At 43.5% G+C, this 16,708-nt stretch overlaps 1 protein-coding gene across 1 annotated transcript in view; it reads right to left on the bottom strand.

Moving 5' to 3' along the window:
* Positions 1-16,708, bottom strand: part of galnt1 (UDP-N-acetyl-alpha-D-galactosamine:polypeptide N-acetylgalactosaminyltransferase 1) — a 43,825-nt gene that overhangs the window by 5,913 nt on the left and 21,204 nt on the right. The window contains exons 3-10 of the mRNA XM_061819491.1: positions 9,664-9,816; positions 9,422-9,590; positions 5,333-5,499; positions 3,665-3,792; positions 3,452-3,531; positions 3,091-3,261; positions 448-565; positions 164-344 (exon numbers count right to left, since the gene is read on the bottom strand). Of these exons, the coding sequence (XP_061675475.1) occupies positions 164-344; positions 448-565; positions 3,091-3,261; positions 3,452-3,531; positions 3,665-3,792; positions 5,333-5,499; positions 9,422-9,590; positions 9,664-9,802 (1,153 nt within the window). The 5' untranslated portion in view covers positions 9,803-9,816. The remainder of the gene's footprint in view (positions 1-163; positions 345-447; positions 566-3,090; positions 3,262-3,451; positions 3,532-3,664; positions 3,793-5,332; positions 5,500-9,421; positions 9,591-9,663; positions 9,817-16,708) is intronic.

The following is a 16,708-nucleotide window of genomic DNA, read 5'->3' as shown; positions in this document are numbered from 1 at the left end:
AAAACCAATATTTCTCACTTTGCATTTCGCAAACGTCTCTCCTTTGCATGTGCATAATTTTAACTGCGGCGCCTTAGCGTGAAATTACTTATCCCGGGCCATTGGACCATCACGGCGATATCAAGAGTGTCAGCGGGTTAATGGATGGATCGCACGTGCTCACCGGGGGAGATGATGTAGAAGAAGTTTTTAAACTCATCCATCCACACTTCCGCCAGGCGCCTGTTGTTTTTGTTGATGATCTGTCCCGTTCCTCCGGGAAACGTGTAGGGCGTGGCCTTCCTGAAGACGTGGCCCACGTGCGAGCACGTGACGATCTCCAGGGTTCCCCCGCACTGCCAGATCTGTGACGAACACGCAGGGTTGGAAGGTTACTGCCAACGTGAGCGGCCCCCGCGAGCGGAAGGAGGCGCCCGTGTCGCAAAGCTCACGGACGTTTCCACTCACTCTGAAAGAGATTTCCAAGTTCTCGCCGCCCCAGATGTCCATGCCTGCGTCATATGTGCCGATTTCCTGGAAGTAATCTCTGTCGATAGAGAACAAGCCGCCTGCCATGGTGGGAGTCCTGGAAAAGAAGCCATGTTATTTTTTTTTTTGAAAGATCACAAGCATCAAGTACCGTAATTCCAGGCCGACACAGCGCACCTGGTTATAAACCTCTCCCAGTACACCCATCCATCCATTTTCTTTGCCGCTTATCCTCACAAGAGTCACAGTGAGGGCTGGAGCCAATCCCAGCTGTCAACGGGCAGGAGGCGGGGTACACCCTGAACTAGTTGCCAACCAATCGCAGGGCACATCGAGGCACACAGCTGCACTCACAATCACACCCAGGGGCAATTTAGAGTGTCCAATTAATCTTGCATGTTTTCGGGATGTGGGTGGAAACCGGAGTGCCCGGAGGAAACCCCACTCAGGCACAGGGAGAACATGTAAACTCCACACAGGCAGCTCCGGGACTGAACCCGGGACCTCTGAACTGTGAGGCAAACGCTTTACCACTCCTCCTCCTACCCCTCACCCAGTACATTTGTAAAGGAAATACCATTTGCCGCAGCTGTGTAAAAGCCACAAGTGCCCACATTGAAGCACGAGATATTTACTAAGAAAGACGGTACTCAGAGAGTTGAACCCTGGCGCCGCCACGCTAATGCTAGCGCCTTCGCACTTTTGCTAGCGCCGTGCTAGCAGGGCCGGTTAAAAAAAAAAGTCATACTGGTAAAAATCACTGAGACACGGCAATAATATGCTAGCACAGCGCTAATAGGGCCGGACCGGTAAAAGCCACTTCCTCGGCACATATATTCCACTGGTCTCACTTTTAACTTTTCCACTCGAGTGCCACCTTGCGGCCGTTAGAAAAAAATGCACAAATTAGCCGCATCGCCGCATAAACCGCAGGGTTGAAATCCTGTGGGGAAAAAGTCGCAGCTCATAGGCCGGTAATGACGGTAATCGTGGTTCATTTGCACGACAGCGGGTAGGTGGATTCTCTTTCCATTCAGTGATGATGCAAACGTGAGAAGGAAAGGTTATTTGTCACGATATGTGCCCCGTCACTGGCATAGTTTGCCGTTGGCGCAAAGTCATTTGGGGAAGGTCCCAGCTCCCCCGAACAGGATAAGCGGTGTAGAGAATAGATGGATGGATAAAAAAAACCCCAAAACAGATAAGTCCCACATTTCGTGCTGTTTTTCCCCTTTCTTTCCTGCTGTTGTTGAGACGCTTACGTCGGCATTTAACAGCGGTGCGATGACAGTCCGCGTTCCAATTCTAAAAATAATTTTCTCTCTTGCAGCGCGCGTCTTATTTTTCTCGACGCCCAAGTTCACTTAAACGAAAGCCGGCGTGCCACGTAAAAGGAGAAAACACGGCGGGCCGCTGCCGTTGAGCGGAGAGGAGAAAAATAATAAGTGGCTCAGGTGTAGCAGAACAAATACCAACTTGCAGAACAGATAGTCACTATCAAAACAAAACAAAATCAGATTACGGAATGGATTTAAATGCAAAAAAATGTGGTCACGTAGTTTGTTGTCTGCAATAAAAAAAACAAATGTTCAATGATAAAAACATGGACCAAAATCTAAAAAACGATTTACATTAAACCGAAAGTAAGTGATTTGTACGCTAGTGCGTGAATCCTTAAGATTTTTTTTCCCTGCATAATTCAGTCAGAACAGTCTCATTTTAAGTATAACGCTTAACGAAAACCACATATTCATATTTTCATAGAGCATAACATGAAAACATTTATGAGACGGAGGATTTTTTTCAAGGCTGCAATAACCTCAACCAAATCAATTTAACCACATGCAAAACAATCAGAAAATAAAAAGCGCATTTGCAAATTCTCTGCATACATTAAATTTTCAGGTGCGAAGATGTCACGTCGTTGTCTGGCTTGGTCTTTCTTTCTTTCTTTCTCAACGGACCAAAGACGTGGCAGCAATTCCAAGATGTTGGACTCCCTTAAGGATGTGTGCCTGCGCTGACATCTAAACGCTGAGAGCCGCAGCTTGACATGCAACGCCCGCTACGTGCACACGTGCCGATAATACCATTTGAGTCATACTAATTCCGTAATCATGCATAAGCTGATAATAAAGCATCAATTACACTTGCTATTTATACCATCCTCACCACGTCGAAGCGCCGAAACAATTTATTCGCAGTGATACGGACTGAAAATGTCGACATTTTGTGTGGGACCTGGGGAAAACTGCGTCTCGCAGACGGCTTGCAAAAAAACAAGTGACGTGGTACGTTACATAAGTCATTAAAATATGCACGTGACCTTGAGTAATGAAGTCAAGTCAGCATAGAAACAAGACCAGGAAGAAGAGAGGAGAGAAAGGCTGAAATACAGAAAGACACTCCGACTCAAGCGCGAGAATTCACAAGCATTCACAAAGGGATATAACAAAAAAAATAGTTTCACTATTCAATAATTATCTCCATTGTGATCATTTTAGGATCAAGGATTAGCGGTGCCAAGTCAAACGGTGACAAATGTAATTACTGAGCTATTACAGCTCAAAGCGCCCGAGTACAATATGTTGAAGTGAATTATCGTGTCACTCAAACACACACCTGACAGGGAGTGTGCGGTCTCCTTTGCGGCGGTCCATTTCTCTCTGGGGCACCGGGTACCACCGGAAGTTGAGCTTCCAGTTGAAGCCTCCGTAGGTCATGTCCGAACCCGCCATGTACTCAAAGGTGTCGTCGCTGATCACGTCGATGATGGGGCACACCACCGTTTTCCTAGTGGACACGCAGAAGCAGAAAATGTCATCGCTGCCACGCCTCACCTTTGCAAACCTCACGTGTGCTTCCGTGATACGGCCAACACAGCATGAATTATTAGCCATCTAATAATCAACATCGGGGCGAGCCCCCCCACCCCCTGCAGACGAGCTCGCCAGTTTGGTGCTTGAGCGCGTTCATGTCTTACTTGTCTTGTTTGATGCGAGCCAGCAGCGGCTCCAGCCAGCCAGTTGTGCATTCGCAGTGAGCATCCAGGAAAGTTATGACCTACAAATAAAAAAGTAAAAAAATAAAATGAAATATATGTATATACACATCAAATTTCCACATAAGTGTCAGCTATATACGTCGCACTTCATTGGGGGTGGATGCTTCTCACGAGCGCACAGCGTTGACTAACCTGGCCCGTCGAGATGGACGCTCCCTTGAGGCGAGCTCGGATGAGTCCGGACCGCTGATCCATCCTCACCACCCGCACGGGAACCTCCAGCCTTCGGACGTATTGCTCCAACGGCCGCTTTAGGAAATCTAAGGCACACGATAATGAAAGATGAGAGCACTCAGAGGCACTTTCTAGCTTCAAAATTACATTTTATCCATCTAGTCATCTATCCAAATTCTGAACAAAATAAATACATCCAGAGCTCGTATGAGAAATGAGAGCGTGATAAAAAAACAAAATGGTATTTTTCCATACCAAATGCTCAGTCCAGGTCAGATCCAGATGAACATGCCGTTGATTTAAATTGGATATCATTTCATAGAGCTACGAGTTAAATTAGATTTTTTTTTTTTATCTCTCAGATCTTTTAATGAGTACTGCATATAGAAAATGGCTGCATAAATGATTTGGAGCTGACATTTCTTAGAATGATTTAGACTGTATGGTAATAACTACTAGGTACTGCAAAGTATCCATTTTCAAGAGCACCTTATCAAGAGTTATTTATAAAGTACCGGAATTTCCGGCCGTTAAACCACGACTTTTTTCACACGCTTACAAACCTGCAGTTTATGCGGTGGTGCGGCTAATTTGTGCTTTTTTTCCCCCCAACAGCTGCAAGGGGGCACTCGAGCGGAAAAGGTAAGAATGAGACCACTGGAATATATGTGCCGAAGAAGGGACTTTTACTGGTATTAGCACGGTGCTCGCGCCGCGCTAGCGTGTTTCTGTTGTGTTACTGCTGCGTCTCAGTGATTTACGTACATTGTTTTTTAACCGGCTTTGTTAGTGTTGTGCTACTGTGTTGCTTGTGTAGCTGCCGTGGCTGCTTTTTTTTTTTTTTTTTTTTTTTAAACCAGCCCTCTTTGTGCTACCATGTTGTTCCTATGTTAAGATCAGGTATTAAAACTTTGAAAACTCTTTTTGTGTACCATCTTTCTTTGTAAATATCTCGTGTTTCAATGTGGGCATTAGCAGCTTTTACACAGTTGCGTCCAATGTAAGCACCAAATGGTATTTCCTTTACAAATGTACTTACTGGGTGAGGTTTATAATTCGGTGCGCTCTGTAGGCCGGAAATTACGGTATTCACATTCGTAAATGTAAAAACAACATTCAACGTTCCTTTTACAGAATAATACATGAATACCTGTAGGCTGTAGACAATCTAAATTCATTGATGACTTTTTGGTAGGGACAAAAAAAAAGATCACGGTACAAACCAGTAACACAACACAAATAGAAACAAAATACGGACAAACTACAGGGGGTGGATTACAGGCCTTTGCCTCCTTCCTTTTGTGGGGGAGACAGATCAAAAAGTTCGTGTGCTGGTGTCTTAAAAGCTCCAGACAACCTTCGCCTCACACCTGAGTCTAAGATGCAACGGGGCTGCGTGGTGGCAGCAGCCCGGGCGTGATAGCAAAGCGTAATCCCAGCAATTGACGAATTAAAGGCCTAATCCGCACCACCAAAGAGGGATTAACAGTATTGCACGGAGTGGAGCGGAACACACCAGAAGTGCCGACTGTACTGGCCATCACGGACCTGATGAAAATCACACAGGTGCTCCAGAAATAAAAATGAGGTTCAAATGAAAATACATGAGTGTGTGTGTGTGTGTACCTCGCTCACTGGCGTCGTCCACCAGGACAATCTCTTCCAGGAGCGTGAGGGGAGAGCGGTCGATGACAGAGTGGACCGTCCGCAGCAGCGTGCTCCACGCCTCGTTGTGAAATACAATCACCACGCTGGTTCTGGGCAGATTGTCAGGGTATAGCTTGTTCTTGCACCTGTGCACGGAATACAGAACATAGACACTGCAGCAAAGGATTGACCAAGAAGGTGCCGTTTCGACATTAATCCAATGTATTCATTCATGGCATCATCGTGTCAATCACCATGTTGTTACTTTGAGATATATCATTATCAGCAACCCCTAGAAGCGTGCCCTAAACAAAGTAAACTGAGGGTGAATAATCGGTGAGCACACAGGCGCATAATCCCGAAATTACAAACGTGCACATATTTAGGGCAGTGCGATGACAGTTGGTTTGCCCCGCTCATTAATTTTTCCCCTCGTTCCTCTTGAAGTAGTATCTGTTCAAATAAAGTCATTTGGCACGGCAAATTTTCTTAATACGTATTTAAAATAATTGTCACATCTAATAATGTTTGCAAGAGTAAGTCAGTGTGGGAAATGCATGTATCTAACGCGAACATCTTCAAATAATCACGTGGGGGAAAGAGCACGGCTTCTTTCCAGGGCTTTACAGATTAAACAGTTTATAATCATTTCAGATGAAAAATGATCTTCATGTGTCGAAATCTCAAGATAAAAGGTAAGATAGGGGAGAATAAAAGGATTAATGACACAAAAACTCTAAATTTAGACTCAGGGCTAATGTTAAGAAAGCATTATTAGGGGAAAAAAACGTATTTTATTGGTTGACAGTCAGAGAAAGAGCTCGAGAAGGGCACGCATCTGGCACACTATTTAGGTCAAAAACCAAAGTAGAGGCCACGACATGCGCATTCTCTGATATTAAAAGGATAAGTCTGCACATTTTCTGCATTTTTGTAACCATCTGACAAATCCACTGGAAAGCTCAAAAGCAGCAGTGTAACACTTTTAAGTATCTGTAGCCATGCCTTGCACCACAACACAATGTATTTATTACACTTTAACGCCCAAGTGTCATCCCTATAAACATTCTAAAATAGATATTGTAATGAAAAATACATATAATGTAATTCACTTCAATGTCCAAACGAAAAAATAAATATGAGCGGAGAACGGGTCATCCATGTCCAAAGTTGCAGAAGTCTCATTCGACATCCACGTGGTTGCCATATTGGCTGCATCTCCTGTCCGTGTCCTAATGTGGGAGATGAACACGCCCCTTCTGACACGGAAGCTCTTTTCGAAGAATCTCACAACTGAGTGAAGCTACTGGGGCAACATTACCCTATTGTTTCGAGCCATATTTAGATGATATGCGGATCACGGCCAAGCCACCTCTCCGACCGATCCACCTCTGAGCGGCAGGGATAAAAACAAAGTTTTTTCAATAATAACATACTACGAATCGTGCATTTCATGACAGTGGACCTTTAAAAATATATGCATTATTTGATTCTTCTAACCACTCATTTTCTATAACATTTCTCTTATTAGGGTTTTGGGAATCTGGAGTGAGGACCAAATATACCCGTAGACAAACAACCTTTCACACTCCCATTCTAACCTACGGACTATTTTACTTTCAATTGACCGAAGGTGGATGTTTTTGGGTGTAGTTGTTGACTTTGACGTGGGCAGCGGGGGATCGATTCCCGCTCAGTGATGGTGTTGATACTTGCCCTGTGACTGACTGACAACCAGTTCAGGGTGTACCCTGCCACCTGCCCGTTGATAGCTGGGTTGGCTCCAGCACTCCCGTGACCCTTGTGAGGATAAGCGGCAAAGAAAATGGACGGATGGAATGTGTTTGGGAGGCGGGAGGAAGCCAAAATGCGAGCAAACAAACAAGAGGCTAGCATAGGGAGACCATGGTTATTCGTAACCGAGGATCGAAATCGGATCTCGTAAATGACTGAGCATTGTGTTGCTTGGGGATACTGACTGTTTGTGTGTGTGACTACGTGCGTGTGTTGATATTTAAAAAGAAGCCAAGTTGACATGTGACTCATATCCATGCAAGGACACTTTCCAATGATTTTTGTTTGTATACAGATCATACGACTTTGAGTTCAACACCTGACAGAAAACTGGAAGACTTGGTGCTGTTTTGACACATGTTAGAGTGTCACCCTCTGTTGATTTTGGTCTTAAGTGCTATGTGCAGTATGCTATTAGAGCAGAGGTGGAGCAGCATTTCGCAAAAAGTCATGTGCATGATGAGTCACAGGTTTGGAGGAATTGAGGGGCTGGTCAACAGTGAAGCATCACACAAGTATGGACGTGAAACTATGCCCCCATTTAAAAAAAAAAAAAAAAAAGTCAGAACATTAAAAGGGCAAAATGTGAGGTGTTCTTAAGAAAATGTAATCATGGAAAATGCTCGCATGAACAGATCCGCCCATGGGATGCACGTGCGCCACCGCACACTAGCCCACTAAAACACACACACATGCACACACTGGACTGTAATGTCAGAATGACCTATCCCCGCTCATTTATTTCACTCTGAATAGCCCTGCTGACAATAATGAAAATAAAGTGCCGGTGTCTTCACGCTCTGCAGTCTGAGCAAATGGTGACCTGCGCCGAATACATTCACCGGTTTCCTTCAACCTGACAGACACACACACACAGCGTCGATATTGACTCGGGCTTATCTCCTAATTGGAAAAGCAGATAGTGAAGAGGCTGAAGGGAAAACACACCTCATAATCAAGGCTCGTTCAAAGACTAAAACACATTTCACGGATCAATGTCTTCTTTCTTTGTAGTCGGTTGAGTGTGGGTGTACCTGCCTGCGTGTGCCCTTGCCTGTCAGTCAATATTTCTACAAAACTCCTCAATATTTACACATGCAAGTCCCAAATGCAAGTCAACGGTAAGAGGGATGTGCACCAATCCCACTTTTTCCTTAGACACAGTACAAGGGAGGGTTCACCAATACCAAGTGCTGAAACTGGACAATGACGTGTCTTGCAATCGCAATGAAATATGATTATGTTTTCTTGAGCAATGTATGTGTTTTGCATGTTTTTCTAACAGTCTTGCCACACATTTCACTTCAATGTAGCCTGTAAAAAAGGCATTTCGGGTGTAAAATAAAAGTGTCACTCGGACAAGTGAAGTGATATTTTAATCACGCCATGGCTTCGGTTTCCTCGATGTGCCACGTTGTGGCTTTGTGATGGCCGTTTGACGGTCTAGCATCGAGCAGCGCGGACCGCAGTTTCTAGCACTCGGCTCCACGTTCCTCCGCTCCGGAGGGCGGCTAATGTTGTCGTTCATGTTAATCTTAAACTGTCTCCAGATGGCTGACATGGCGCCTATTCCAGCTGCCCGGAAAGTACTGTATATTTTCCGCACTATAAGGCGCACCACATTATAGGGCGCCCGTTCAATGAATGGCCCATAGTAAAACTATTTTCATATATAAGGCGCACTGCATTATAAGGCGCATAGACCAGACACTACAGTAGAGGCCGGGGTTACGTTATGCATCCGTTAGATGGAGCTGCACTAAAGTCTCAATATTGATCCATATATAAGACGCACCGGATTATAACGCGCACCGTTGGCTTTTGAGGAAAATTAAAGGCTTTTAGGTGCACCTTATAGTGCGGAAAATACGGGATACTGTATATCAGGCTAGTAAATCGGTATGGGTGTCATAGGATTAGAGTACATTTTTCAAGTGCAAGTACACCTGGACAGTATCAGCACCAAACCCATTACTGGTATCATTATCAGTGCATCCCCAATTAAGTTTAATAGTTTGTAAATGTTTTTAAGTAGCCCATGAAGTTGTAAAACTGTACTGTAAAATCAAGAGAATGTGTGTTATTTTTGTTCGTTTGTTTACTGAGAGGTAATATACAAGTCTGTGTAACGGAGGGTAATTTTACATCGCTTCAATTCACAACCGTGGTGGCCTAAGCCAGCAATGGAAAACTCTGACGTTCATTCTACAGAGAACTTGAACTGTCTCAAGAAACGTGAGACTACGGCCGATTAGGAGCGTGCAGGATGCTCACCCTTCGAGTCGGACATCGGGTAATGAACGATTGAGCGCGATCATCTCAGAGGCCATCAGGTTAAACTGGTTGATCTTGAACATCTCCTTCATCTTCTCCTGGTTCTCCTTTGGGATCACCACAGGCTTCCCTCCCTCTCCGGGCCCATCCCGCGGCCTAGCAAGGGGGTCTGGAGGAGACGTAAACCGTCGTGAGTCAACTTTGCTATTTCCTCCATTGAGAAAGCGTAGACGAATACTCACCATCTCTACCAGGCAGTCCTCTCTCCTTCTTGTCATCGCACTTGTTGCACTCGCTAAAATAAAGAAGAATGAACATGTCCAGCATCACCCACACCAGAGAGGTGGCCAGGACCACTTTGCAGTAGGCGAACCTCCGCATCCTGGAAACGTCACCTGAGATAGACATAAAAAGAGCACTTCACAATGAGGGGAGTGTGTGAGCCCGATGAAGCAGTCGCTTATCCCATTTCTTTTCCTGCTCATTCCTCTCAGCTAGCAAGCGCTCCTGCGGTTCATCTTCTAAGCGCCACAGTCTGTCCTTCTCAGTCTGTCTGGGGTGCCTCTTATGTGCAGGCTGCTTCGTTACATCCAGAAAGACTTGAAAGTCATCGTGAGCATTATTCCACTGCTGACACTTAAAATGACAATGTACTAAATGCAAACGGAAATGAAAATTGTTAACGCTTATTGAGCAACAATGCAAACAATGGCTTTGTTCCGCCAGGTATTATCTATATATGACGATTCGGCAATTTGCACCATGCTTCCTCTAAAGTGGGACGGTTGGGGAGTATGAGTGTGTGTCGCAGGCAAAGTACAGTACAGTAAACATTGCATGTACGGTGATGTACATGTTGAAATTCAGACCTCATAATTTTACACCTCATTTTTCAAAAAACAATACTTAGTTCTCAGAATACAATAACCTTTTTTTTCTGTTAATGTCACCCTACTACCCCTTTGGTCAATAAAAATAAGCCCAAACAAACCAAAGGTCAGTGAGTGACGTATCATGAATTGATGACAAATATGTGGTTGGGAGGAGTAGAATCCACAGTTGGAGGGGTCACTTAGGGCGTGCTTGACGAGTTGGCCCAATGTGAATACTGTATACGCTAGGTCACATGTCAAAACAACTCGAAGACTTTATAGAAACAAAACCTGCCTCGAAGAACAGTTCCAAGAGCAGTTTTGCTTTTAGGAAGAAACTGAACACATGGTGTAACACATGTGCCGCTAAAAAGCTGCAGGCCAGTTTGCACGTCCAATCCAACCAAACGCTAGCACGATATTGATGTCTTAGACTGCGTTGTGACCTGCAGCTCCTCTAAATTTAACGGTACGCAAGTTAGTGCATATAGGCGCTCCTTATATTCACCTTAATCGGTCATCCATTTTCTTAGTTGCTTATCCTCACAAGGGCTGCCAGAGTGCTGGAGCCTATCCCAGCTGTCATCCGGCAGGAGGCAGGTTACACCCTGAATTGCCAGCCAATCACAGGGTACACGAAGACGGACAAGTCGCACTCACAATCACACCTATGGACAATTTAGAGTGTCCAATTAATGGACGTGGGAGGAAACCAGAATGCCCGGAGAAAACCCACGGAGGAACGGGGAGCACATGTATTGATGATTGAACCCGGGTCCTCAGAACTGTGAGGTCAACACTTTACAATTGCGGCACTGTGCCACCCTCACCTTAATTTATTATTACTTTTTTTTTTTTTTTTTTTTTACATACATCATCAATTTAGAATATAGAACCAAAGGCAGTGTGACTAAATCACCTGAAGTTTGATTTTGTCAATTTGCACAGATCGAGGATGAGCTTCCATTGAACAATCCATCAGATTCTCTCCCCAAGAATTGGAAAGATGTCCGCTGGTTCAGTGTCTCCATATATTGTGCGATTCAAAGCAGAAGTCAACAATTGTGCAAAGTGTGGCCAAACCAACTATAAAAGGACCATTTCATAGTTGGCTTTCAGAGTGGCAACTACTTTAGTGTTTTTATAACAACTGCTCAATAAAATTACTTTTATAAAGTTACCATGTGCATGATGTAAAATAATATATACTACGGTACACAGGATATCTGTAATGTTCGTTGAAAGGACACTAAAACGCATAACAGATGGATCACAGAAGATCAGTCAAACGCAATCTACATTTGACCCATTTTCTAACCAATTAAAAACTGAAGATCTTTAAAACTCAAGTGATAACTCAGTTGAGTGCCTCTCGGTGTTCTGCGGAGGCAGAGGCTTACGTGATGGAATGAACCTTTTATAGAAACAAAGTGGCGCCTCAGAAACATGAAGGGGGAAAAAAAGAGATCTCCATCAGCTCCCAAATAACCTGCTGTGTATAAGCCAATTTGCCATTTGTACATGCAACACGGAAAATCCCTGTCCTCTCAAACACCATCACACACACACACACACACACACACACACACAACACACACACACACCACACACACACACACACACACACACACATTTCCGCACAAATAACACAAAGTAGACACTCAGAACGGTGTGAGAAAAGCCGTGACAGTAATTGCTTTTCTTTGGCAGGCAGCGACAGACAGACAGAGCCACATTAAAATTCCTCTGCTCTCCTTTCCGCCTCTCCTGCAGCACCATCTCTTCTACTCGGACTGCCTCGCCGCTTCAGTCATCCCTCCGGTTACAGCGGCAACGAGCAGAAGGAAGAAAATTAATTTGGCCACGGTGATTTCTCTGCGCTGGGAGACCAAAAAAATAAAAAGTGTTTGTGCATAGCTCACTTGGCAGCAGTCTCGCGTAGTTTAGCTCAGGAGGATGTAGAACTGCAGAGCAGCGTTTCTAAATTCCACCTGATAGGATTGCGGTGCCATAAAGTGCCATGCAAAGCAGAACGATGGAATGAAGATCTCCTTGTTCTATCGCTACAGCCAAAGACTGTATTGTCCGAGCAGCAGTTCTACAAGGTTAAAACTATGTGTCCTTCATATCTGCTAATGTAAACCAAAAGTTTGTTCTGACGTCTATTTCAGATTAAAAATAAATAAATAAATCTGCATCCACATTCTGTACTCGCCAATCTAATAGACACACAATTGAGATGCCAGGAATCACGCTGGAGTTTTGGTCAAAACTCAAAAGGATTTTTTTTTCAATAAAATTACATTATTTGCAGGTTAACAGGCCCGTGTTGAGTCTGGCACTCACAGCATGTTGTGTTGTCTCTCGATGTAAACTTGTGCGCCTACTGTGATGCAGCTTGGGCCCACGCTCACGTTAGAACATGCCTAGAAAGGACTGTTGCATGATTCAGACTTTGTCTCAAAAGAAAGGTTAGAATTAGTCTGGGGTGAAGGTAAGGCTACTCAGTCGTAAGTAAAATAATTGGGATTTATTTACACAGTTGTTTTGGTCAGGACTTCCCTGAAACAGTGTGGAGAAGCCAGGTCAAATATACAAGAACTCAATATAACTTAACAGTAACAACGGCCCAGAGCTAGCACTAACACAACGTGACGTGTCCTGGCTGGTCTACCAATATTTAAAACTACCACGTAGGCTATTTGGGTTCGCCGTGGCAAGGACAAGAACAGTTTACTCTATTGTAAAAGCTATCAGGTATAGGTCAAACAACACAATATTGTTGCTTCAAAAGGTAGTTGGTGTACGATATTTATCTTTTAGCAGCAGGCCTGTCAAATAAGACATTTGAGGAATGTGTTTAATCGGGTTATACAAATATAACACAAATCCACCCCTATGTGCATGAACATCTAAAAGAGATATGAATGACTAACTATATTACCAATAAGAACTTCCAAAGACACATTCAACAAAAAAACGTATCTATTCTTTCCATCTGGCATTATATCGCATTTTCCTATAAACTACAATGAAACCTTCAACCTTTATCAGCTGGTTAGTATTTGCACTGCAACCATGATATTGCTCTCTCTCTCTCTCTCTCTCTCTCTCTCTCTCTCTCTCGGGTTGTTGCAAGAGAAATGCACATGCTTAGCTAACATAATCGCAGACAATCATCATCAGATGTTTCTATCAAGTCAGTGGTCCTGTCCTCTTAAAATTCCAGACATTCCTAGAGGAAATGGAAAAGTAAAAAATTCATAACTCATCCTGCGGTGTCCCTCCTTGACCACCACCGTTTAACATGACAGCTCCACAACAAAGCAAAAGCCAAAAAAAAAAAAAAAAAAAAAACCTCGACAACCCACTTCTGTGAGAATAGGGGGTGTGCACGAGCACCTCAATTTTTAGGCCATGGTTCGGAATATCTTTAGTATATGTTTTGAGCATAGAGAACAACTTCTTCCCTCTTAAATTTCTTTTTATTTGGCATGACAGCAACAGCAAAACTGCCTTTTGTTGTGTGCTGAATACTAAATTCAATTCATTTGAACAATTATTTTAAAAACAACTCCTCATGACTTTTATTCCTTAAGTTATTGTATACATGTGAAAATACAGAATCATAAATTATGCATAACATTAAAAACACAAAGATGTAAACAAAAAAAAATCTTTAAAATTTGGTTCTTGCTTACGCCAGTTTGCGTGTTCTCCCAGTGGCCTCTGTGGATTTCCTCCGGGGACTCCAGTTTCCTCCCACATCCCAAAAACATGCATTTATTGGAGACTTTAAATTGCCCTTAGGTGTGATTGTGAGTGCAACTATTGTCCTTATGTGCCCTGTGATTGGCTGGCGACCAGTTCAGGATGTCCCCTGCCTCCTGCCCGTTGACAGCTGGCATAGTGTCGAGCACTCCCGCGACCGCTGTGAGGATAAGCGGCTCAGAAAATAGATGCATGGACGGATCTTGCTTATCCCTCCACCCAAATCCGCAGGTATGACCAACCTTAATCGAACCGTTTCACATAGGTTGGGACTTAAACCATCACTGGTTCACACAGCACAACAAGGGTTGAGCGTTTTCATTACGAGACCAAACTCAACACCTTCGACCATGGAGAGGGGATGCAAATCTTTAGCAATAAACGCTCCCACCGCATTGGTTTTTTTCCCTGTGTTTATCTGAAATGGGATGGTAGGTGTTTTCAAATGCATTCACAATCGACAATTGCTGCGTCACTCGTGTTACCAGTTGGGTCGCTCAATAGTGTCCAACAAGCGTTCTATTCGGATACAAACACGTATGGCTCGGTCATACAATAAGTACATGATACGTTTTAAGCAACATTTGGAGACAGTAAAATGCCCGTTAACAATTTTTACTGTCATCATTTTCAACAGGGGAACCGCAATTGATCCACACAAGAGGAATGCAGATGAATTCGGTTCATGGTCTAAATGTTGTCTCTCAACTTTTACGATCATGCTCATTGATATGTTTGATGTTTTACCGAGTCTGGCGTAGACTTTTATTGATATAAAACCTGGGCCGAACTGTACTGTTTGATTGGGGTGTGTGTGTGGATGGTTTGCATTTGTAATTGTGTGTCAGTTAAATTTATGCTGCACCCTAGTCTCTTTGATGCCTCCTTTAAACAGCCATGTTTTCTGTGATATTAAACAGACAAGTCTGCACTGTATCTTCTTCCTCCATTAACCTATCATCCTCCCTCTATCCGTCTTTTATATCTCCCATCCTGGTCATCTGCATTTATCGCTCAGCCGCCTCACACGTTTCAAGAGCGGTTTCCATCGTTACTCGTCGACTAGTATACAATTTCCCCTTTGCACTTTTCCCCCCCCGTCTCTTCCAATCCACTCCTCTTCTCAACAGGCTTAACCCTGCTTCAGATGTTGCACAAGCAGAGGATCTAGAGCGTTACTCTCTTCATAATTATGACTGCGAGGGAGGAAGTGTCTTTCAGTAGATGTAATATTTATATCAGTAAATTAAATGGAGAGAGAGAGAGACAGAGAGACAGAGAGAGAGAGAGAGAGAGAGAGATGTTTTTGCATGTGTGAGCGCCGACGAAAGGGGAGCATGAGTTTCACTCATATGTTGTAAACTACTGACATGTTTGTAGCGTGTTCTGTTGATGTGCCAAAAATGGCTGAAAAGGAGCTAACCAGGTCGACAAGTCGTTCCAATGTTATGGGGGCTCCATAAGCACAACAGATTCTTATGTGTTGATTGAACTTGTCTTAATATCTCAACTAGAGCATAGAAAGGCACATATTAATATTAAGCAAGTAGAACAGAACAAAATGGCCCTGAGGTTGGTATTCAGCCGTTGATGTGAAGTAGTTTGATAACACAGACGCTCAGGGTTACTTCATAACCAGGTCATGACCTGGAAAGCACAACATAGGACAGGCCCAATAACAAAGGAACGGATACTGAATGAAATGAAGGCAAGGATCAGAAGATTTATGTTTACACAATATATATGTCAATCTATATCATCAATGTCCAATGATAACCTCCTATCTTTATGATAAGTCCAACTTGAGATTCTGTTTGCTCTCCATTAATAAAGATAAAACAGTGTAGTACGGACAGTAATTGGTGTTTGTTTAGGTTAAGCAAGTAGATAATGCAATACAATTCCAAATACTGTATTTAAATACATAGTATGTGTAAACATTGTCAAGAAGATTAGAGGACAGATGGTCTCAGTTGTTAGTCAAAATATGTCATTGAAATACAGTAATGCACAAGGGAAAAAAGAATTATGAGGAATTTGGGCAGAGAGGAATGGGGTAAAAAGTGACCATTATTCAAATCTACTCACAGCAAAGATAACAACAAAAAAAGTCAGACGGAAGAAAGAAAGCAGAAAAGGCAAAGTGGCCACAAAAACATAAGACTAAAATTGATTACCAATTTAAACCTTGGCACGGGCACAAAGTGAAATTAAATACTCCAATCGCTCACCCAGACATTTTCAGCCAAAGTCAATACATATTACTGTAACAGGGCCACACACACCCAGCACCGCACCGTTCCTCCTGCAATGCAATGACACTGTTGTACTCCTTTTGCTCCTCTAGCCTCCCGTCATTAGTAAAACAGAAAAACAAGTAGGATAGCGACAAAAAATACAACATGTGCTAATTGGTGTAAAGCCACTCTCATTAATAAACACCCAAAGCAAATCACAACACAAGCAAAGTAAGATGTTCGAAGCAGCAGGTTTGTGTCAGTGTCTTCAGCTGTTCCGCGCCGGCTACTCCCACGCTCCAAGGCACCACCGGCAGGATTTAAATGACTTTAATGGACCGAAGCCAGTCCACTGACCACGCAAAGTAGTCTATCCAGTTTATTTCACCAAAACACAAAAGTGCTCA

This window comes from Syngnathoides biaculeatus, chromosome 5, assembly GCF_019802595.1.
Source record: "Syngnathoides biaculeatus isolate LvHL_M chromosome 5, ASM1980259v1, whole genome shotgun sequence".
NCBI classification, from domain to species: Eukaryota; Metazoa; Chordata; class Actinopteri; order Syngnathiformes; family Syngnathidae; genus Syngnathoides; species Syngnathoides biaculeatus.
The sequence above is the reverse complement of the archived record's forward strand: the minus strand, read 5'-3'. Positions and strand labels throughout refer to the sequence as shown.